Consider the following 25,012-nt stretch of genomic DNA (forward strand, 5'->3'; position numbering starts at 1 on the left):
AAATATAGTCATTCTTATACTCATAGGCAGAGGAATAACTGTAACGTTTTCCCTTCTTCTCACCTTGGCCTTTGCGAGACTTTGCTTCCTTTTTTTGTGTCTTTCTACCTTGTCCTTTTCCTCCCCTCCTCTCTCCTTGTTTTCCCTTCCCTTGTATTCTGTTTTCTTACCATTCATCCCCTTTTCTTCCTCCTTCCCTCCCTCCCTTGCAATACTTTCCTACCTTTCATACTCTATTATATTTTTAGTTTCTTGTCTTTAGCTTAACATGGGGCTTAGTGGCCAGGTGTTTACATGATATTGTGGGTCCTTGAAAAATCAGGTCTTGGCCACCTAGTCTCAGCTCTGAATTGTCAGGTTCCTGCTGATCTACGTTCTTGGACCACTGCTGCTTTGTATTTAATACTGGAGGTTGCGATAACATTGTCCAGCTTCAGGAGGCCGTGGTAGGGCAGGAGGGATGCATGTGTTGTGTAGTTCCTTGTCTAGAATGCAGCGTGACAGGAGGTTGGCTTCTGTACACATATTCATCTCCTTGGGCTACTTGAGAGGGAGTCTTTATTTTGGTGGGGTGCCCCTAAGAGCAGTGAGCTCAGAACCTCTGTCTTGAGACTTGCTGTATGTTTTCTTGGCCTCCCAATGCTCCTGACGTAAGTGACATCCCTGCTTAGGACCCTACACTCATGACTTAAGGCAACCTTTCTGCCTTCCTCTTGACCCCTCCCTCTCCACCCCATGTTCACATTCCTCATCCCAGGTGCAGTGCCACCCTGCATGGCTACCTCTGCCAGGCAACATCCTTCATGCTTAGCTCAAATTCCACCTTCTCAGAAACATCTGACTTCACATTTGGTGTCAGTCTCTCCCCTCCTCCATTTCCCATCACATAGTTTGTACTTTCAGAGATACTTTCATACACCACCTTGTATTGGATGGGTGGTATCTATTTCTGAGTTCTGATCAGAGGGCAGACATCTCTGATCCTTTGGAGGCTAGTTCAGTAGCTGGCATTTATAGGCACTCTGTAACTGTTAAATTGAATTACTGTGGAGGCCTGAGGGGTTGGAAGGTTAAATGCAGTTAACCCAGGGAACTAGAAGGGCCCCTGGGAACCTGCTTTAGGAGCATAGCTTTTATGAGCGACTATCAGCTTTTCACCAGGCTCCTTCTTAATCCTGTTTCTCTAGAGGCACAAGGAGAGGTGGTGTTTGCTTAAGATGCTGGTGGCATTCCTAGTGAAGTTAGGTCAGAATGTGCCGTCTCTTCTTTAGCTCTCAACTTCTTAGAGTGTCAGCCCTCCTCATATTTGAAAAGCTTAGCTTTTAAAAAGGAGGAAGTGGCTTACCTGATGACCTCTGAATTTCTGACTTTGATTATCAATCTTCTTGAAGAAGACTTTGCAGTTGCCCCTGTTACAAGGAAAGCAGATATGCCAAGTTGCTGCATTTGTGAAATTGAATGAAATTCTGGCTTCACTTTATGGCTCTGACCTTTGGGAACAGTCCAGGGTCAGACTGCTCACATGATGTGCTCGATAAATCCGCCTCCCAACAGCACTGTTGAGATCTTAACTAGAACTGCTGCTTGCGAAATACCTTCTTCTGACTTGCAGTTCAGATTCTGCGTGTACTGCTGAATACTGCTTCTAGTGGCTCATTCAGATAAGAACTCTATATATTAGGTAGAAAGAGGATGCCTGATACTGAGGAAAGAGAAAAAGAGCTAGCCCAGGACACTTGGGTTCCAGTGCTAAATCTGCAAGAGACATGTTTGCCATGGGGGCCTTAGTTTTCAGATCTATAAAATGGAAACCCTAATCATTATTAGGAAGGGTTGTCATAGAAGCCAACTGAATTGATGTGGATGAAGCATCTAGTAGAGCACCTGACACTCCAACAACAGAGTACCCCAATGAGGTTACGCAGACTTGCTTCCAAACCCGGGCCCCAATAGCTGCTTGAATTTGGATGATTTACATAACTTCAGTGAGGCTGAGTTTCGAAACCCATTTGAGTCCCAGTTTAAATGGTTTTAGTTTGGGGTTAAATATACCTTGCATGCTAATTTGTTAAGATTAGAGAATGTTTATAAAGGCCTAACGCAGTAGTGTTTTTCAGTCCCTGACCTGGGGATTGACGCTCACCAGCACCCCCAAAGAACCAGCCTCTCTGGAGTGGCAGATATGCTTATTTGAAGTGGCCAGCCTCAGAGGCGTTGACTGACGTTCTCTGGTACCTTAGTTTATCTTCAGAAACCAAACCCCTAGGTAGAGTAGACCCAGTTATGGAGATGCTGATTTTGTTGTTGTTGTTGTTGTTGCCCAAGCTGGAGAGTGCAGTGGTGCAATCTCGCTCACTGCAACCTCCACCTCCCTGGTTCAAGCGATTCGCTTGCCTCAGCCTCCTGAATAGCTGGGACTACAGACATGCACTACCACGCCCGACTAATTTTTGTATTTTTAGTAGAGATGGGGTTTTGCCATGTTGGCCAGGTTGGTCTCCAACTCCTGACCTCAGGTGATTTGTCCGCCTTGGCCTCTCGAAGTGTTGGGATTACAGGTGTGAGCCACTGCATCCGGCCAAGATGCTGATTTTATAAGGATATAAACCATATTGTGCATAGAGAAGTGCAGTCATTTTGGTGGAGGATGTTTCCAGAGCTGTCATAGGAGGAGCTCTTTTTGGTTTATTTGTTTTTATTTATTTATTTTTGAGACGGAGTCTCACTCTGTCGCCCAGGCTGGAGTGCAGTGGTGCAGTCTTGGCTCACTGCAACCTCCACCTCCTGGGTTCAAGCGATTATCCTGCCTCAGCCTTTCGAGTAGCTGGGATTACAGGCATGTACCACCACGCCTAGTTAATTTTTGTATTTTTAGTAGAGATGGGGTTTCACCATGTTGGTCAGGCTAGTCTCGAACTCCTGTCCTTGATCTGCCCGCCTCGGCCTCCCAAAGTGTTGAGCCACGTGCCTGGCCAGGAGGAGTTCTTACAGAGCTGGAAGTATTTACTCAGAGAAAGATGGGGTTAGAAGGGAAGATTGAGGTTGAGAGACAAGTTAGTGTTTATTCAAGGTGGAGGTGCACAGGCCTCATCTAGGACAATAGCAAGTGGACTGGAGAAGAGGGGCTTATGGGAAGGATGGACAGAAGAAATGGGATGGGACCCAGGAGGCCCAAGGGGTAAGTGGAGGGTTCAAGTCAGAACTTCAGATGCCGGGTCTGGAGACACTTTCTGAATACCTAGGAAGTAGCTGTGGTGTTTTGCAGGGTAAGAAACACAGGGGCTTTCTGTAGCTACCATCCTGCTAGGTGAAATGAAGGGATGGTCTGGGATGTGTGTGTATGTGTGTATGTGTACCCGCATACGTGCGTGTGTGCATGAGTGTGTATTGGTAACAGAACCAAGGAGATCAGGGACTTACCCAAGGCCATACAGCTGGGAAACAGCTTTCATTTGATTACAGTGCTAAGTTTAGTAATGACTGCGAGAGACAAAAACGGGCAGGGGGAGCATGTAGGGAAAGGGCCTCGGCCCTATTTCCTGCCCTCTCAGGCAGGTAGTGAGTAGGAGTTTTAGGTTTCACTGTTTGATAGCATCACCTCCTCTGCTTTCCCAGAAATTATTCCTCGAAGTATGACTCGAATCGTTCCTCTGTTGGGAGATGTATCAGTTCAGAGCTGACTTTCTGCTCTGGTTGTTTACTGAAAAATGGTAGCACTGGCAATTCAGAGGGGGCATAAGCAAGTGAAGAAAAAAAACAATGGACAAACAGGGCATGTGAGGTCAGGGGCCCTGGTTGTGGGTCCTGGCCCTGCTTTTAGAGACCCATGTGAATTGGGCAGGTCAATCAACTTCTTAGTGCCTCAGCTTTTTCGTCTGTCAATTAGAGGATAGTGATTTCTGCTTGATGAATTTATTGTGATAGTGCTTTGCAAGTTGCATTGTTGGTCGTAGGATAATAAAGATAAAGGGGTGTACGGACTTGGATTCTGTTTCTATATATGTGAAGCATTAGAGAGAGGTGGTAAATTGTTTCTCTCCCATGGGTTGTGTGTATCTCTGATATTGTGGTAATGCCTGTATCTTCTCCTTTTGCAGGGTGGGGTGTCTTGGATAGTATGGTTACTGAATGTAGAATCTACTTAACTCCTCTTTTTTATTTCCTGAGACTGGGTCTCACTGTGCTGTTCAGGCTGGAGTGCAGTGGTGTGATCATGGCTCACTGCAGTCTTGAACTCCTGGGCTCAATCCTGAGTAGCTGGGATTACAGGTGTGTGCCACCATGCCAGCTAATTAGAAAAGTTTTTCTTTGTTGAGGTGGGGGGGTCTCACTATGTTGCCCAGGCTGGCTTTGAATTCTGAAGCTCGAGTGGTCAGCCTGACTTGACCTCCTAAAGTGCTGGGATTATAGGCATGAGCCACTATTTCTGGCCTCCTTTTTAATATTCTGCCCTGTGCAAAGCACTAGCACCAACAGCCTCCTTCCCACAACCCCCAACAGCTATGCATTAAGTATCACTTTGGTTTGAGGATTTCTTAGCTTGCTGTTTGTCCTGGGAGAATTTCTGAGTTTCTTGGTCTTTGTTTCTTTATCCGAAAGATGGGGATAGTTCAGCTTTGCCTGCATTGTGGACACTACCTGCAGAAAGCAATGGGAAGACCCTTTGTAAGTTGTACTGAACTCTTTGTATTTTTGGAGTCCATTTTGTCTTTTCTCCCTTCTGCTAGTGGCTGAGGGATCTCCTTGGTCTTGAAAAGACCCACTTATATGGAGGTGGGAACGGGCTTATAGAGGGAAGTGACTTTGCAAGGGCCTTGGAATGAATTGGATTCTGAGATCTGTGCCCGTCCTTGTCACAACGTGTCAGATTCCATTATTTAGTGTAGGCCTGATTTGTCCATGCCTGGGACTTTCCCAGAGGAAGACATACTTTCTGGAAACTCTCTGAGGTCTTGAAGGGGTGAGAGAAGTCTCTTAGACACAAGTGCTGCTGTGGGCATGGAGGCTTCCATTCCTCTCTCCTTGTGTTGAGCAGGGATTTGCTCCTTGGATATTTTAGGTTTGAATGACTCAATGTGCTTGTGACCCGGAGGATGCTGTGGTGTGCTTGGCAGCATGCTGGAATTAGTCAGAAAGCAAAACTGCTTGTCCTGACCCCGGAACCCACTTACTCTATATGGATGAGAAAGTCCTCTCGGATCTTCCATTTCCTAATTCACGGCAACTTCAGGAGCGCAGTATTTTCTCTGTTACTGCGTTATGGGGTTTAGTGTGGAAATTAAAGAAGAGAACTTCTTATTTTTTGTAAATAATATTGCAATATTCAGATACTGTTAGTTTCTGACATTTAAAATGTGCATGTCACTTCTTTGCTCCCTCCCCAAATAAATGTATTGATACTAAAAAAGAAAGCCAGCTAACTTGATGAGGATGGCTGGTAAATGAGCCACTCTGTTTTTGCTGGCTGTCCAAGGCCTCTAAAGTTAAGCCTGGACCATTTCAAGCATATATGGAGGATATGTATTTCAAATATACATTAGGGATATATATTTCAAAATCAAGGACACATATTAATAGTAAGAGGAGACCATGTAAGGCAAAACACAAGTTTTTTTATTTTTATTTTTATTTACTTGTTTATTTTTAATTTTTTTGAGATGGGATTTCTCTCTCATTGCCCAACCTGGAGTGCAATGGCGTGATCTCGGCTCGCTGCAACCTCCCCCTCCCTGCTTCAAGCAATTCTCCTGTCTCAGCCTCCCAACTAGCTGGGATTACAGGCACCCACCACCACGCCTGGCTAATTTTTGTATTTTTCTTGGAGATGGGGTTTCGCTGTGTTGGCCAGGCTGATCTTAAACTCCTGACCTCAAGTGATCCTCCCACCTCGGCCTCCTGAAGTGCTGGGATTACAGGCCTGAACCACCGCACCCAGCCAAAGCACAAGTTTAAAAATTGCAAGTTTCCACCAGCATCCTATCTCCCTTGGCTTATAATATTCAAGCCTTCATGGATACTGGGGCTTGTGATCCCCCGCCCCTTTTGTTAATGCAGCTCATGGAGGCTTCTCATAGAGACATAACCACTGGGCTGCAGAAGCGCTCTATTTAAGAAACTGAGGTCTGGCAAGGTCACACATCGAGGAAATGGCAAAATCAAGACGAAAAGCCAGCTCTTTGGATTCTCAATTCCCTGCTCTTTCTGACACATCACTCTTCCCTCCTGTCAGGTGAAGAGAGAAGCCAGATGGTTTGACAAATGGTTCTTGTTGCTGTCAAATCTGCCTTCTTTCTTTGCTCAGACAGACAGTTCTTACCTTCCCTTTTTCGGGGGACTGGCGGAGGTGGGGTGAGAAGAGAGGTAGGGAGGTGGATGAAGGAAAAAAGAAAGCATTTTATTGCTTGATTCTTTATGTAGTAGTGATGGCCAATAAGTTCTTTTTTTCTCTGGCGAGAAGCAAAGTAAAGGCAAGGAGTAATCGTCACCTTGAATTTAGGGCACACAGAGGCCTAGAAATGGCGGGCTGTATTAGGAGACAACATTGATTTCATATATATTCATCTTTGAAAAAACATGTTTAAGATGCCATATCCATAAATACTAATAAAGGCTGTCTGATTCCAATTTTCAGGTGAGTTTAGCATTTTATTGAGTATTTTATCTGTCAGATTCAATGCTGGATGTACCATCCTCCCAGACTTATTAGCATAATTGCTGTGCTTAAGCAACAATAAAAAAATCAGCAGTAAAATAGCATTTAGTGCAGGCAATTTGTTATCAAAAGCTTTTACTTAAGGACAGCTCCAGCCTGCATGTATTAGCAAGTTAGGGTTATAATTTATTTTTATTTTGAAAAACAAAAGTGGGAGAAAGATTTGGCTTTTTTGTTTTGGAAATAATAGAGAAATTAGAAAGCATTGCCTCTTTGGAAAATTGTCCACATCCCTTCTTCCTTTGCCGAAAGCCGGCTGTGATGGGAATAGATTCCACTTGTGAGCGACATTGGCTCAGACGAAAAGTTGCTCTCCTTGGCATGGGAACAAATGGGTAGTAATGTCCCTTTATGCTTGTACAGACATTTCCAAAACACTTTCAGATCTTGTTTGTTGCTCAAACCTCACACCAGTCTCATGAGGTCTCCATTCTTAGAAATAGAAAACCAAGGTGAAATGACTTGTTACAGATGAAGCAGTTGAGTGGCAAAGTGGAGGTGTAAAAACTAGTCTTCCAGCCTCCAGTCTCGTCTCAGCATGGCTCCCCTTCATGTAGTTGTCCAGAGCTCCTGGTGGAACCTTGGCCTTTTCCATAAGTACATGTGCATACACACACATACACATACGTGCACACCTGTGCACACACATTTATGCATATGTACATACTTTTTTTTTCTAAAATTTAATTATATACTCTTGCATTTGATTTTCATTTGATGTCCTGGTTGAAATACTTCTGCCTCTTGAACTTCTCTTGATGCCAAATAGCCTCTTAAAATCAATCTCTCTCTCATTCTCTGTCTCTGTCTCTGTCTCTCTCTGTCTCTCTCTCTCTCTCTCTCTCTCCCCCCCCCTCCCCCCGCCCCTGCACACCTCTCTAGCTAGTAACGGAATCAGGAAAGCACTTGTGATTACCATCTGTGAAGGACCCGGAACAAAATAAATGATGTTATAAGTTTTTGTAGGGAAGATAGAGCTAAGATTTTAAAATGTGGAGATTGGGAAATCATTTTTCTTCCTTATTTCTTAGGGAATGTATCACAAATAAATAACATTAAATTGATGCCTTTTAGTGGATTTTAGCCTTCAATTATGGGTAATACTTTTCAAATTGAGAATAAAGTTTTGAGTGAAAATGGACAACTGAAGCTTCTAAGCTTTGAGAGAAGTTATTTTAGCATTCGATATTTTCTTTTCTCAGTAAATTCAAACAAAGATCATATAATCATTGAATAATAAAATACAATAAAATACAAGGCTAAAATACAAGGCTCTGTGCTGGCCACTGTGTGGTTTACAGACTAGCTCAGACATGACTATCAGCCTTAAGGCATGTTCAAACTATTAGAGAGGATACTAACAATACATTAATAATGTTCTTGGTTTTGACTGAATATTCTAGAACAGGAACTCCAATAGGATTTTTGCTTATGTTATGTCATTGAAATTTAAATTCACTCAATTATTTATTTGACTAAATACTGAGCACTTATTATGTGCTGTTCACTGTTGTAATTTACATACGTCATCTCATGTAACTTTTATGACAATCATATGAAATATGCTCTGAGATAGTAGTCAGTACTGTTATTATTGTTCTCATTAGTTGAGGAAATTGAGACTAAGTAACTTGTCCAAGTCATTCAGCTAGTAAGTGGTAGAACTGCTGTGGTCTCCCTGTAAACACATATTCTTTTCACGGGGCCACTTGGCAAAAAATGGATAAGCAGATATATATGTAGACAGATAGTGCTAATGATGATTAGAGAACCTCAGAACTCATGCAGAACCTGGATGTTTACACAGAAAACTGAACCTGAAATCAGACAGCTGTTCAAATCCTGCTGTGCTTCTTAGTGTTTGTAAAATCCTCAACTTAAGGACCTCTTAGGATTTCAGTGTCTTCCTTTCAATAAAGGATTATAAAATCTTTCTCTCAATATCATAATAAGAATAAATTACAAAATGTGTGTGCGTGTCTGCAAAGGCACCTAGTTCATGGTGGGTGTTCACCCTATCTTGGAAGTGCCCATAAACATGCAGGTTTGTTTTTTTTTGTTTGTTTGTTTTTTTTTTGAGACAGAGTCTCACCCTATCACCCAAGCTGGAGTGCAGTGGTGTAATCTTGGCTCACTGCAACCTTGGCCTCCTGGGTTCAAGTGATTCTCCTTCCTCAGCCTCCCGAGTAGCTGGGACCATAGGCGCGTGCCACCATGTCCGACTAATTTGTTTTGTATTTTTAGTAGAGACAAGGTTTCACCATGTTGGCCCAGCTGGTCTTGAACTCCTGACTTCAAGTGATCTGACTGCCTTGGCCTCCCAAAATCCTGGTATTACAGACATGAGCCACCATGGCCGGCTCAACATGCAGTTTTGTGTACTATTTAGGGACAGATGCCAAAGCTACATTGCTTGGGTTTTGATCCGTCCTAACACATAATATCATGTGCCTTGGACAAACAACTTCACTTCTAGTGCCGTACTTTATTCATCTGTAAAATGGGCTTACATCATAGGGTCCTTGTGAGGATTAACTAAGGTAGAATGTGTAGACCATGTATAACACTGCTTGGCACACAGCATTCCCTGCTTCAGTGGTAGCACTTACTGTTCCATTATACTACAGCAACCGAGAAGGACACAGTGAAGAGTTGAGGACTGTTTATGTTCCCGGCCTCTTCACTCCAAGAGCTTCAACAAGTTGAGCTTCAAACATATGAGTTGTAGTTACACAGCTACTAATGACCTTGGAAAAGTTCTTGTCTTCTCTGTCCTTGACCTTTGTTTATCTGAAAGAGTAAACTTCAGATGACAGAGTGTATGTGGGGAATGGAATGCATCCGCGTCCTTGATAAGCTGCCCTGATGGAATGTTGCCATGTGGCTACCGAGGGTCAATTCACTGGTCAAAGTGGCCTGCGGGTTGGTATTTTTTCTGTGTCTTCTGGGCAAGTTCTGTCTTTCCTCAGTCTGCACATGCCTGGGTCTGTCCTCAGAGCTGTCTCCCATTTCCCTCTTCCCTAGAAAGCATTGATATAAAGGGGCCACCTCTTCCTTGGACTGTTTCTCTAGCATCAGAAGGAGGTGGGTGGGAATTTTGACATACCACTCTTTGAAAGGTAATACACTCTAACATATGTATTTCACCCACCTTCAAAGAGTAAGAATATACTGATTGATACTTAATTTTAAAGATGTGTTGCTGAGGTGAACTCTAAGACGAACAATTCTTCAGAATCTTTTACTTCCTTGGGCTTGTTGTCCCAAACAACAATTCTCTTTATAAAGCTTGTGTGTGTGTGTGTGTGTGTGTGTGTGTGTGTGTTTGTGAAACTTTCTGGAATTGGTAGTGTTGATTCTGAGATGTTTCTTTGGCCTATTCAAAATATAAACAGAAAGACAAAAGTGTTTTTCATGTCATTAAAGAATACCTTTATAAGAAAGGACATTAAGACGATACCCTACGTTGCGTGGGGGACTTGTGGCTTTCAAAACACTTAAGTACCCGTTTTCTTATGTGTGCTTTATGACATCTCTATGAGGTAGGCAAGGCAGGCTTTATCATTATTTCCCTTTTAGAAACAGTGGATCTGACGTTCAGAGAAGTGAAATAAGTTTTCTTAAAGCAGTCCTGGATGCAAACCCAGAACATTTGACTCTAGGGTGCTTTCTGCTCCACTGCCCTGATTTGATTGTAATGAGGTAATTCTTAACCAAGTACTGTCAGGTTATATAGAGTTGTAATATATCTTAAAAATGCCCATTTTAGTTTTCTTTTCTTTAAAAAGATCAGTTAAAAAGTTAGTTATGATTTGATATTACCTTGTTTCTCCCCAACTTTAAACAGCAATGAATGTCTAGGACCTTCCGTTAAACCAGCATGTGTTTTTCAAAAATCAAATGTCAAAACATTTCCTGAACCTTGCTTTAATGAACAAGAGAAGTGAAGGTAAAATTCCTTTTTTGCATGAGGTAATTAGGAAACAGGATGTGCAGACTTGCTATATGAATTTAAAGAGGAGCACTTCTACTGATGTACAAACTGGATGGGCATATTACAGAGGGTTTCATGCTGGTAGAAATTTTAAGTGAAATAAGTTCTTATTAAGCATATCAATTATTTTTGGACTGTGTGAAAACTTATCTGTTTCATGAGTTGCATCTAAGGTGGTCAATATCTCTACATTCCAAAAAACAGAAGCATGACTCAAACATCTAGTTGTGATTGCAGAGTGCCTTTATCTGGAAGACTCGGCATGTCGTCAGAATATAGAACAAGAGGGATGGAATGTGCTCTTAAGTTTCCTGATGACTTAAGAGTCTGCACTATACTTGCTTGGGAGGTAGAAGGATTGAATTCTCTTTGGAAAATGCCTTCGTGTCTCTTAGACACACGGTACCCAATAAGCCCAGTGCTGTATTATTAGGGTCATGTACTAGAGTATGGTTTACCTGACATAGGTTTTGGAAATCTATTTCTTTTATTCACACTACATGGTTTCTTAGGTGGCAACTTCTCAGTGAATTGCCAGCTTCCTGATAGTGTCTTGAAAAGCATGCTTTATAAGGAAGCAAAAAGTATTTCTCTTTTGACAGATGACCTCCTTGACTCCTTGACTTTCCATTTTTGATCATTTCCTTTGAGATCTACAACATCTGGTAATTGTATTGATGTGATTTATGCCCCCAGTAAAGATCAACTTGTACTTTTTCATGACACACATAGCTATAGATTCTCCTTCCTCCTGGAAGTCTATGTACTGTCTCTACGGTGTAATAATTAGCTCTAACTCTACAAACAAGGTTAGAAATGAAATCGCCAGTGTTGCAAGTGAGACATAACAAATGGAAGATTCCCTTCTCTGAGTTTCTGTCAGACCCTTAATTTTATTTGAGCTGGCATTGACTTATTCTACGTGTCTCTTCTGCTAGAGTTTGAACTCTGGAGGACTGGTCTCGTCTCTTATTAGTTATAATGGTGGCACATAGCACATTATAGGTGTTTATTACTAAGTGGTTGGGTTTAATATCTTAAGAAGCAGAAAATGTGGTTTTTCTCGAGAGAGAGATGGTTTTGAGTGTTGTTCCTTTAGTATATTCTAAGCCTGCCCACCTGGGGCACTGTAACTATGGCTCCTAATGTAGGGAGCCCACAATCTAGCTGTATCATGTCAGCGAGAGCTCTTTGTATACTGAAACAATAAACTTCTGAACCATCTTGATGAGTTTTACATGTAGAATGGCTTAGACTATAAGGTACTGCCACCTCATCCCACCGTTGAGAATTGTCTAATGCAAACCTCGCTTTTTAAACATGGGTAATAGGACTGTCACGAGTGGATCATTGAAGGGATAAGCAAAATATCTGTCAAACTGAGAATTAATATCTGTCAAATCATTTGCTATTATTTGGTAGATGGGAGGTTATTTTTAAGAAGTAGATTGGCTGAATGGATAACAAAAATGTGGCATATTCATAAAACGGAATATTGTTCAGCAGTGAAAGGTACTAATATGTACTACAACATGGGTGAACCTTGAAAACATTATGGCAAAGTGAAAGAAGTCAGTTACAAGGCCAGGCACGGTGGCTCATGCCTGTAATCTCAGCACTTTGGGAAGCCGAGGTGGGTTGATTACTTGAGGTCAGGAGTTCAAAACCAACATGGTGAAACCCCGTCTCTACTAAAAATACAAAAATTAGTTGGGCATAGTAGTGTGTGCCTGTAATCCCAGCTACTCAGAGGATGAGGCAGGAGAATGGCTTGAACCCGGGAGGCGGAGGTTGCAGTGAGCCAAGATCTGCCCTCCAGCCTGGGTGACAGAGCCAAACTCCGTCAAAAAAAAAAAAAAAAAAAAAAAAAAAAACCAAAAAAAAACAAACACACACACATACAAAAACCGCCAGTTACAAAAGACCACATATTATATGATTCCATTTATGTGAAAAGCCCACAATAGGCAAATCTATAGAGTCTGTAGAGATAGAAAGTAGTGGTTGCTGGCAGGGTTTGGGTAGAGGATAGGTAGTGATTGCTAATAAGTGTGAGTTTCTTTTTGGGATGCTGAAAATGTTCTTTATATGGTGGTGATGATTGCACAAGGCTGTGACTGTACTAAAAACAGAACCGTAAACTTTAAATGGGTGAATTTTATTGTATGTAAATTATATCTCAATAAACCTGTTTAAAAAAGTGGATTTCCCTTTAATCTATTATCTGAGGATTGCTTCAGGGATTCAAAATAGTGCATAGTGGCAAGTTTTAAATTCATATTCATTTGTTTTTGGTAAAGAAGTCATGCTTACTTAACGATGAACACACTTAAGGAAAACTTGATAACACAACTAGAGCCACCAAACTTTAACAAATATATTTCCACCTAACTTCATGCACAGTTTTTTCTCAGAAGCTTTAAAAATGTACACTTTCTCAACTGTTGATTAATGAGATATCTGATAAGAAATAACAGGGTCCTGACAGTCCTGATTGTATAAATAGGCGTTAGGGATTGTGTTCATGATTCGCTTGTCAGCGCAAGAGAAATGTGTGATTATGTTGAATGATGGTTAATTTTCTTATCCACCCGTTTTAAAAATAAAGATGTACAGCTAGAAAACAGGTGCCCAGGGAGAAAAGGAGACCTGCAGCTTCGATAATGAGCCCCAGAAAGAAACTAGAAGGAACAAGCTCCCATTTAGGAGTTGTCGTTCGAGTCCTGGCCAGTGTCTGACTATGGTTGATGAGTTAGAGAACCATGGCTGGCTTCTCACAAAGGATTTTTTCATTTACTCTTGTTTGGTGTTAGACAGCTTTTCCCATCCTCCATCAGGGTCATTGTCCCACCTTCTCTGACTCACTTATTGTGTCAACAGAATTAAAAGAGCAGCCAGTGGACGTGTGTAGAGGCTGAAGGAGAGCTGTGTTTCCAGCTTTGTATTTGAACAGTTCGTACACAAACAGTTCTCTTTGATTAAGTATCCGGTGAAACCAATTCACATGAACTCCAATTAAACTTTAATGAACAAGTGGGTGTATTAATATCAGCTGAGTAATGCAGGCAGCACAGATTCCAGTAAGTGACTCACTTCTCTGAGCAGCTCATTCCCCATGCACGGTTAGAGTTACTAGAAAGCTTCCAGCTATATTTGAGTGGATCTGGTCTGGGCCTTGTAATTCTAACAATCCTCAGGGCTTGTTTATTCATCTCGTGAAAAAACCACAGTCATCCAGACCTCTGTTTTCAGAGCAAAGATTGGGGATGAGGAGTTTTGTTCACATTGAGCCATTAGGCCCTTTGTGGAGCAGTGACCATTTGGACTTTTATTTTCCCCATCTTCCTGTTTTTGCTTTTTTGTTATTTTATTTTTTAGAGACAGGGTCTCCCTCTGTAGCCCAGGCTGGAGTACAGTGGTGTGATCACAGTTCACTGCAGCCTCAGCCTGTTGGACTCAAACAATCCTCCTGCCTCAGCCTCCTGAGTAACCTGGAACAACAGGCATGTGCCACTGTGCCCACCTACAAAATTTTTGTAGATATGGGGTCTTGCTATGTTGCCCAGCTTGGTGTTGAACTCCTGAGCTGAAGTGATCCTCAGCCTCCCAAAGCACTTGGATTACAGATATGAGCCCCATGCCCAGCCTTTGTTTTGTTTTTAAGTGAGAATTATTTTTTTCTTAAACCCAGGGGCAGTGTAGGTGAAGGTTAAGGCAGTGAAGATAGAACAATCAGTTTTGAAATGCACATAGCCTTCCTGAGCCTCACTTTCACCACATCTGCCAATCTGCCTCAAGTCTTTAAGCTTCCTACACTAGAGGCAGCAAGGTGTGCCTGGAATAATGAATTCCTTTGAGCACAGACCCTGTTCCATCTAGGGTCTGATGGCTGTACCTATTTCCTAGGAAAGGTTAGACAAGATGGTGAATATAATGCTCTTCGTTTCATGCCTGGCACATAATAAGTTCCCACTAAATGTTTAACTTGGTCCAGTGGGGGAAGGATGGGAAGGAGGATTTGGAGATGAATGAGACTCGGTCCTTGACAGTTCAGGAACTTGGAGTCTTGTAGAGATTTGACTTAAAAACGTCTGTGTAACTCCAGAGTGATAACGAAAAAAATGCTTGAAAAAGATAAGTGAGGATTCAGGGGATGGAGAAATCCCAGAGGTTGGCCACGTCTGAGAAGGCTGGAGGTTTGGGTAGGAAGAGGTATGGGTTTGGGAAGGTAGTTCTAGGCTGATCGAAGAGTGTGAGCAAAAGCAGAGGCAGGGATGTACCCACGTATCAGATAGTGCACATGTAGTGTGGTTACAGTAGGTGATAATTTAGGAGGCTAATTGAAACTGAATGTAGCCTTTGCGTTAGTCACCAAGCCCTTTCCCAGCTCCATTTGCTGTTCTGTCTCTCATTCTTTTCTACCTCCGTTGAAACCAGTTGAAAATAATGGAGTCAGAGGCAGATGGCAATAATGTCCAGGTTGTGGAACATTAGCTCACTGGGCTTGCTAACGCAGCACCCATGAATGAAATTTACCCTCTTCCTCTCAGATAGCTCCTGCACTCAATAACTCCCATTTAGGGCACACTGTGTGTAAAGCTCCCAACCATGAAGAACAGGGAGGATATGCCTCTAACAGTCAGGTTAGCTCACAAAGACTGGAAGGAAGTGGCTGGGTTACACATGGCCAGTTTCTTCTCCAAACTCGATAATTGGGTAACTCTCTGCCTCCTCGCCTGAGAACAAGGGAGTAGGAGGAAGCAAACAAGAAAAGAGAAGAAGCAGTGGAGAAAGGAGATGTTCTGCCAGTGCCAGACTTCTTGCCCCCTACTCTTCCCAAATGTCAACATAGTTCCTTTAGGGGAAAAAAGTGGGAGGCTAGAATGGTAGGGCAGGGCCACATTATGGAAGTGAAAAACCAGGGGCAGTTTCCTGAGCAGGGAATGATGTCATTCAGTCTATAATTCAGGCTGGTTAATCTACTTATGCAACACCAATTGAAGGACACACTTAGATAACTCAGCCTTGAGTCAACAAATCTTGTGTAATGCTGCCAAGGTCCATAGTGCAAGAATCAGCCCCCACTTCGGAAATAACAACCACCCCTCAGTGCCAAACCCTGGACATTGCTTGTGAATCTCAGACTGTTTCCTTCCCTCCAAGATACTGTTTTAGAGAATGTCGTAGGGTAAAAAATCCGAGGGGTAAAGTCATAAATTCCATAATAGTACAGTAGGTGGGAGGCTCTAATCAAGTAGATAAATTCTATTTTTGGAATTGTGAATAAAACAGAAGGGATTCTTGCAAATCAGGAATTGAATAGATTGATGGTACAAATGAGAGACTATATGTTGCTTATAGAAAACAAAGGATTGCCTATCAGGTTTTAAAATGTGAGTCAGTAGTTTATATAGTGATTCAAGCTGAACAGCTATCTTGGTTATTAACTAAAATCTTTTCTTTCCACTTCCATTTTATATATGAAGAAACTATTAACAATGCAAAGATCATTATCAAAGGACACTGGGGCTAGGTTTTATTACCCAGCTTAATCCTTAATTTCATATTGAGCATTTCGTATGGAAGTGAAACAATAAGGATATGTTTCTAGAGATTGATAAGACAACTGAATTGGACTTGGTTTTGACATTCAAAGGAGTCAGGTAGAGGCACTTAGTTGAGCTCACTAGTTCATTTTGGTGAAAGACATATGTCCATAGAAATTTAGTAGCCATGCTGGGTTATATATCTTTGAATTGGGAGCCTATGACAAATTTTCTCCAATGCGAAGTTTCTTCAGAGCCTATCATCATTTCAACAATAATTAAGTCATTTACATAGAGGATGTGCTCATCTACTTTCACCTACTGTCATCTTTTCTCCAAGTTAAACTGAATATATTGTGTAGATTGGTTGGTTAGCCTTCCTGAAATGAACATCCTTTGCAAACTTATCTCTTCAAACCCAAATCCTGCCCAAATTTCCCAATTTACCTCTCTAAGACTCCGAATAGGATCCTCTTCTCTGGAGATCTTCGACAGATCACACTCCTCTTTTCTTGGGAACAACTTTCTGTTTCCTTGTCCAGAGTGGACACCACTCTGTTATCCTGGTCACTCTCTGGGCCCCCTCCCTTTGTCCACCTTGAGCACAGGCTACTGGCCACTGATCCTCTTGCAGGCACTAGCCTGGCTACTCCGTTGCTTATGTTACCTTTGCTTCTCTTAAATGCCATTGTTGGTGATTGCTTCACACAGCAATCGTTCTCACCCAAGTTTGTGGATAAGACTCACTTAGGGAGGTTTTGCCAGAATTCAGCTCATATCCCTAAATGTTTGGGTGTGGACTAGGGCGCACACTTCTCATGAGGCACTTCCCATGAGTACCCCTTCTCAAACTTTACGGATAGCAGTTTACTTATGGCCTGCAGTGCATAAAGTGAAAGCTTTCTGAAAAGACGTTTAATCCATTGGTATGAGGATGAAAAAGATACACTCAGAGCATGAAAAGAGTAAGAAGGTCACAAAAAGGGTGTGGTTTCAGCTGGAGGGGAAGCTGGACAATGCTATAAAGGAACAAAAGCTCAGCGTCCTGACCATCTGTTTCTTTTCTACCCCAGGCCCATTCCCATAATGCGTATTTATTCTGCCTACCGTGCCATGAGTTCTGTTCTAGAAGTTTGCATGAGCAGAGGGAACCTTAGCCCCACTGAAGCCAGTCGTGAGGCTCTATCTTATTCTATGGGCTTCAGCCTTTTCATGAAGACCCAGCTTCTCTTCTTGTCCCAGGCCCTAAGCAGGCCCAGACTTTTCCCATATACACACTCTGTCTCTAACTTATCTGTCTTACACCTTAATAAGGCAGCAGATTGTGTCAGAATCAGTTAACTCTTTATCAAAAAACCCAGAGCAGACAGACGGGTGAACTTGCTCATGGGCTGAGCTGGAAGGGAGGCCAGTTTTCCTTCACACAGCCTTGGACTCTCCCTGGGCTTTTTTGTGTGTGATGTGTGGAGACTATGTTCTAATATTTCAGTCATATCTTCCTTATTTTAAAACTACAGAATTGATCTTACCAACTTACTGGGGAGCACATCGTCAGTAAATTCTAATGGAAAAACCTGTCTGATCAATGGGACAGGAAAGCGTCACAGCAATACCGGTGAGTCATTCCAAGACCAGGCAAATTTGAGCTGTGTTGCTTCTTCGATGCTGACTATAATTCTCCCTCAGCATTATGTCGTCTTAAGCAGCTTTTGAATCTTCGTCTCTGATTCCCTTTCTAGGTCAGACTGTGTCTTTTTTTAAATTGTGCCTGGACATCCCCTTAATATTAGACTAGTCCCGTTAGGATAATTGGCTGTATGAATATGTGAAAATAGCAACAGTGAATTTTAAAGTTCTTGAACAATCTCCCCCTCCCACTATGAGGTGAGGCATTGAGGGTGGGCTATCTGTTTTTTGATTCTTGGTTCTTGTTTTTAAAAAGTAGGATGTTGGACCTTGGGATGAGAGGGAAGTAAAACAGTTTTGGAACCCTTTTAGAAAGCAAACTAAAACAAAACTCCTTTCTTGAGAAAAATGAATGGACGTTGTAAAGAAGACAATAGGGCACCAGGAAGCTTGAGCCAGGTCTGCCTGTGTCACATTTCGAGTTATGAGCTTCACTGCTCTGCTGTCGCTGGGGATCATCATCAAATCCATTTCTCTGAGCTGTTGAATGCATCAGATGAGTTAATGCCTATGAAAATACTCTGTAAACAGAAAATACCTTCCTATTTGTTATCTCAACAAAGGGACTTTTATCATCCCTAAAATAGAACAAACATTTCTTTTTCAATTGTGAAAGTTATATAGACTCTTTTAAAAAAGTTAAATGCACAGAAGTATGAAGAAAATCAAAATAACCCTTAGTCCGTCATCCAGGGACATCATTGTTCTAATTTAAACATGTGGGTACTCTGTTCTGTTTTTTTTAAGAAGGGTTGTGTTGTGTGTGTGTGTGTGTGTGTGTGTTTGTGTGTATATGGATGTATATTTTTATTCTGTTTTCTTTACATAACACTGTATTTTAAACGTTCCCAAAATGTAAATTTTAATCATTGCGCAATATTGCATTATCTGATATATTCACATGCATTTTGAGATTTTGTGACAAACAATTGTGACCATTGTTTCCACAATTAAGGGTTAACTGCTTACCAAGAAAGGAACTTACTTTAAAACATGGCAGACACACTTGGCCATTTTTTTTCTTTTTTTGGCAGTAAAGGAATTTGGAAGTATCTGATTTTTTTTTAAATAAATTAATATGTATTGAGTTGGAGTTTAGCAGTATTTTTAGTTAAGATCTCAGTCAAGGTAAAAAGGTCAGACATGTAGAGTTATTAATTTGTAGAAAATTCTGACCACAGCAAAACATATTAGCCCAAGTTCTCTTAATTAATACAACATTAGTTACAGAAATACTAAAAAATAGATTGGTTGGTCTCCTGAATGTTCTGCATTAGATAAGTTGCCTTATGCCGTCTGGAAGACTTTTTATTTTCTCTTCGTAGAAGGATACAATAGATTTGTTTTGCTCAAAGGGTTCATTATCTGTTGCTGGGTACGTATATAATACTATAAACACATTTCTGGATATGGTGACATAATGATGAAGAGAGACCTTTGAATATTTTCTTAAATGAAGATTGAAGGAATAGCAAGCTGTGAGAGGAGATTTTTCTAGTATTTAAGTCCTAAGATTGATCTTTTTTGTCATGGATTTATCCCTTTGTCTCTATGCATTTCTATGTGTCTGCTCAGCATCTTATCTTCTACATTTGCCCTAGTTCCGTCCTTCCTTTTGTCCGTGCTTGTTTTTCCATGCACCTGCCCATCCACCCTCCTGCCTCTCTATCCAGTCATCCATCTAACCATTTCTGGCTATTCTTACCTCCCTGTTTCATGTATATTTCTCCATTTTTACCAGTCATTTGTATTTATCTATTTACCCATCCATATCTATACCTGCCTTTCTGCTAACTCTCTATCTATAAAGTTAATGGAGATGATTTTGATGTAAACTTATAAATTTCCTTACTGCATTTTACACTGAGGATTACAGGGGCTAAAGGCCACGGGGACCAGAAAGTGGAAATGACCAGAGCTCGGCCATTTTTGTTTCCTTTCAACATCAGGAGGGAAGGTCAGAAGTAACCTGATTACCCTTTCTGTGATACTAATCAGGATGTTCTTAGTATAATGCCTGTTGGAGAATGTTATTTTAAGGAGTGTTTTGCTAAGAATCAGTTGCCAGGACATAGAATGAAGAGCTATTGTATAGCTTCAGAGTAGTTCTCTTTTAAGAAGGATGTAATAAATTAAAAATAATTTTCTTGAGGTCAGACTAAGGAAAAGTCAAAGATATACAATTGCCATCTCTCCAAATTTGTTGATTTTATTTATTTATTATTTATATTATTATTTGAGACAGAGTCTCACTTTGTTACCCAGGCTGGAGTACAGTGGTACGATCATAATCAACTGCAGCCTCAAGGTCCTGGGGTCACTGAAGCCTCTTGAGTAGCTTGGGCTGCAGGTGTGCGCCACAATGCCTGGCTAAATTTTTTTGTACTTTTTATAGAGACTGTGTTTTGCCGTGTTGCCCAGGCTGGTGTTGAACTACCGGGCTCAAGCTATCTGCTTGCCTTGGCCTCCCAAAGTGCTGCGATTGTAAGTGTGAGCCACCTTACCAAGCCCAATTTGCTGACTTGAAAAAAAAACAAAACAAAACAGAACATATTGTAGCGTTCTCAGGGAGTTTAGAGACAACATAATGAAGGTATTTTCAAGGTTTGGGGAGCTGCTTGGTACTTGATTTTGGACAAAATGGAAGGAAAACAACCGTCCTTTACTGAAAGTCATTTTTCTTCTAATTCTGAGAAAGCTGCTTTGCATTTACTCTCTCACTTAATTCTCCCATCCTTCCTTCAGTGTAATTTCTATTATCCCAATTTATAACTAAGAAACAGAGACTCAGAGAGGCTAAATGATTTGCCTAAGTTTACCTGACTGACGAGTGCCACAGTTTTTGTGGAACAGAGACTTGTTCGAATCTAAAACTGTTACTCTTTGCAGTAAACCACAATGAAACCTTGCCGAAGACTTACAAAACCTTAGCTATATATCAGTTCTCCACTTTAAATTTTATGGTAACTCAGCCTCTGAAAAGGATCCTGCAAACAGCACAGTTTTCAGTTCTTTTCTTGAGAGAAAGCAGGGCTTTCTTATGGACGTGATAAAGAAGACAGCTCTTAGGATGTGGATATAAGATTGCCATTTATGGACTTTAGTATTTGACAGAATGGGGTTTTCCTCATATGCTCCTGTGTGTTTTTGTTTAACCTAATCTGAGTCTCATTAGTCAGCTTGATCCAGAAGACACAAAGGTCTCCTCCATAAGGTGCATCTTATGCAGGCAAACAAAGCAATGAAATGCAATAACTCTCCTCAAACTTTTGTAAGCTCCAGAAAGCCAGAAAAGACAGCTATTGTAATATATTTTGCCAGGCCAGCTGTTATGATCACAAACGAGCCTGAAATAGCAATGAGTTTTGAAATCACAGCACATTTATTTATTTCTTAACTTTTCCATAGGTTTGAAAGCTTGCTCCCTCCCTTTTTATCATGCTAAACCGTGGTTGCTAACAACATTCTATTCTGGGTGGGAATTAGCTTTGGCATGATTAAGAATGGAGATGGAGGCGGGTAAAAGAGGTTCTGCTGTAGGACTTGTCTTATATGATTTTATTCTTACTTTTAATCTTTGTTTTATTCTTTAAGCATTTATTAACTGCCTACTATGTACTCAACACTGTGCTATGTGGGAAAAATATACTAGAACAAGGGTTGGCCAACTTTTTCTGTAAAGGGCCAGATGGTACACAGCTTAGATTTGTGGTCCATAAGGTCTCTGTTGTAGCTACTCACTCTGCTCTCAGACAATACATGAAACACTCAAGACTCCGCCATAAACAATACATAAATAATTGAGTGCGGATATGTTCCAATAAACTTTTATTTACAGAAACATGCAGTGAGCTGGATTTGGTCTGCGTGCCACAGCTTGCCAGCACCTGTACTAAAATGTCCCTGAAAATAGAGAACTTTGTTTTGTTCATTGCTGTGTCACCGGTGCCTAGAGAGTAGCACCTGGCATGGGATAGGTGACCAGTAAATGTTTGTTGAATGAATGAACTTATAAGTGAATGAATGAACTTATAAGTGCATGAAAGACTCAGACTCCTTCTCTGATCTCTTCTATACTTAAAGAGAGCACAAAGAACTGCGGGAGGTAAAAGGTACTTTCCTGGAAGAGAGAGTGTGGAGGGTCATGGAATCAGGTGGTATCTGAGCTGGACCCTGAAGAATAGGTAAGTATATGTCACCAGCGATGGTAGGAGAAGCACACTGCAGGTAGGAGAAACATGCAAACAGGATAAGAAGCAGGGCCCTTGTGGTGAATAATGAGGAGATCAGATGTTCTATAACAGGAGTTTCCTGACTTGCTTGATCTTCAAAATCACCTGTTATTAAAAATAGGTTCCCAGTACCCTCCCTAGAGATTCTGATTTTGTAAGACAGGGTTGGCCAATGATAATTTACAAAATAAATATTTGAAAAGGTGTATGGCTTTGGAAAGATATACTGGAACCATTTCTAATGGGAAATAAAGTTCTCACTTTTCTTAGAAAAAGGACTAGTATCAGCTAGTAATTGCTGGACCTATAATTACCCTCTACCTTCTGTGCCATAGAACGGAGGAAGAGCCCTGGTGGAAATCTACCCTACTTAACTGCCTGTCTTCGTATGTCCCCTGTTGATGTTGTAGCAGTACTCCAGCCTTTATGATGGAACAACATGTAATTTAGTCAGTCAATTGTAGTCATATAAATTATAATAAATGTATCAAATTTGTATCTACTAGATTTGTTGCTTTTGAATTTCTGGGTTGGCAAACTTCTCAGAGGGCAAATAGATTTAAATGGCGTAATAGAAAATTTGCATTCTCTTGCTGTACCTCCAATTCAGAGTGTAGTCTAATGCCCAGATTTGTTTGTAGACTAAGATCACTGGAAGGGCTGTATAGTTTAAGCCTCTTTTTTAATAATGGGGGGAAATCTGAAGCCTAAAAGGTGGGCAGGGACTTGCTCAAGTTCTTTCACCAAATTATTGGCAGAACCAGGAGTATAATGCAAATGCTAAGTTACTAAATTTAGTTTTCTTTTCATGGTGTCATGCCACATGTATCAATAAAGTTCCTAATTTACATACTTTCTCTCCCCTTTAAATCTCACAGCTTTTTGCTCATATACCTCTTCTATGCTGCTTACCATAAAGTTATATCTTAATGTCTTATCCTGAACGAGTAGCCCACTGTTATCCCAAATAAAGGCTGAGCTCTGTTTCCCTGGAGAGCTTAACATATTTCCTGGCACTTAGCATGTGTTCAGCAAATAATTGTAGACTTGAAATATCTTGAGCATCTTTTCTTTTCCCATGTGTTTTGACTCAAGTTCCTTTGCAGTTATATTGTCAGAAAAGTCAAGCTCTTCCAGAATTGCTGAAACACAAAGATAATTTCTCTTAAGCTTCCTTAAAAAAAAAAGTTGAATTCCCTATTATGGCTGAGACCTTTCTTAACAGCTCTTCTGATAGTTAAATGTCAGTTGCTTCAAAAAAGAAATGTCATTAAATTATCAGGGAAATAAATTACATATTTATTTGGGCTGAAATATTTTAATTGACCACTTAAAATAAAGATGATAGCAAAAGACTGATACATTTCCTAGCTTGCACGTTTCTCTCAGTTGCCAGGACTTTTTTGTTTATATCTCTTAGGAGATTTCATTTTTATTTCTCCTGCATTATGGTTATATGTGTGCTTTTGACTCTCCCAGTGGGTGATAAGTTCTTTGAAGTCAAAGTACTTAAAAAAATTAATCTCTACATCCCCACAAAGCCTAACTCTGTAGGAGCTAAATACTAAATGTATTTACTTTAAAAAAATTGTTAGGAAAAGGTCAGTGTTACCTTGATTTCACTCTTATTTTTCAACCCTCAAGTCAACAACCATTTTACTGAACATCCAGCTTTGTGCCTTTCTTTGAGCTTCACATTGGGAGGAGGTGTGGATTGGGGCATAAAGAAGTAAATAAAACATAGTTATGTTGACATAACCCATAAGTATAATGTGATATGGCAATCTGAGATAGGTATAAATAACCTGTATTAGAATCTGGAGGCAGGTTAATTCTGACAAGGTGAGTCCAGAGTGGCTTCCGCAAAGTGTTAATATTTGCGATGAGTTTTACTGGGTCTTGGTCTTCTGTTTCAGTTATTGGTTTTGATTTTTCTCAACACAACACACACACAAACACACAGATACACACACATGCAAAGTGATTTGTTTTCTTTTTATAATCTCTCTGACTATAGACTTAAGAGAACTGCCTTTATGTAAGATGAAAGGAAAAGAGGAGCAGGTTTTATTATGTTATTTGAAGGTTTCTCGGAGTCTGAAACACACAGCGACCGAAAGTATTTGGGATGGGTGATGCCAGTAGTGTCATGAAACAAAGTACGTTGGCCAGAGAGAGACGTATACTATTCTAAATTAACGGTGTTCTTTTCCAAGAATTTTCTCATTTACCTGTTGTTGTCTTCAATAGTTTAATTACACTAAATATTCCCATTGGTGCAGGGAACATAGTATGGTGGAGGAAGTTTCACCTTTGAAGTCGGACAGTTCTGTTTCTGTACCTAACTTTTCACTTATTGTATGTGTGACTGAAGGCTGTTGTTTAGCCCCTCTAGGGTGGTTTCCTCATCCTTGAAAATATTGTTTTTTTTTTTTGAGACATAGTCTCACTCTTTCACCTAGGTTGGAGTGCAGTGGCGTGATCTTGACTCACTGCAACCTGTGCCTCCTGAGTTCAAGTGATTCTCCTGCCTCAGCCTCCCAAGTAGCTGGGATTGCAGGCGTGCACCACCATGCCTGCCTCATTTTTTTCTTTTTTTGTATTTTTAGTAGAGACGGAGTTTCACCATGTTGATCAGGCTGGGCTTGAACTCCTGACCTCAAATGATCTACCCGCCATGCCCTCCCAAAGTGTTGGGATTACAGGTGTGAGCCATCGTGCCTGGCCTGAAAATTGTGATCATGGAAAGTACCTCACAGAATTGTGCGATGAATGGAGCTAATGTTTGCAAAGCTCCTATTTCAGTGTCAAGGATATGTTAAGCCATATGCCTACAGAGTCA

At 41.0% G+C, this 25,012-nt stretch overlaps 1 protein-coding gene across 21 annotated transcripts in view; it reads left to right on the forward strand.

Moving 5' to 3' along the window:
* Nucleotides 1–25,012, forward strand: part of LPP (LIM domain containing preferred translocation partner in lipoma) — a 735,767-nt gene that overhangs the window by 128,186 nt on the left and 582,569 nt on the right. For 14 of the 21 annotated variants that reach the window (XM_031662912.1, XM_031662911.1, XM_031662901.1 and 11 more), the window contains one exon: nt 22,022–22,122. The exons of the other annotated variants lie outside the window; for them this stretch is intronic. Coding sequence is in view for 9 of the 14 variants with exons in the window: in XM_031662901.1 (XP_031518761.1) it covers nt 22,022–22,122 (101 nt within the window). In the remaining 5 variants the exon portion in view is untranslated. The remainder of the gene's footprint in view (nt 1–22,021; nt 22,123–25,012) is intronic. 21 annotated transcript variants of the gene reach the window in all.

This window comes from Papio anubis, chromosome 2, assembly GCF_008728515.1.
Source record: "Papio anubis isolate 15944 chromosome 2, Panubis1.0, whole genome shotgun sequence".
NCBI classification, from domain to species: domain Eukaryota; kingdom Metazoa; phylum Chordata; class Mammalia; order Primates; family Cercopithecidae; genus Papio; species Papio anubis.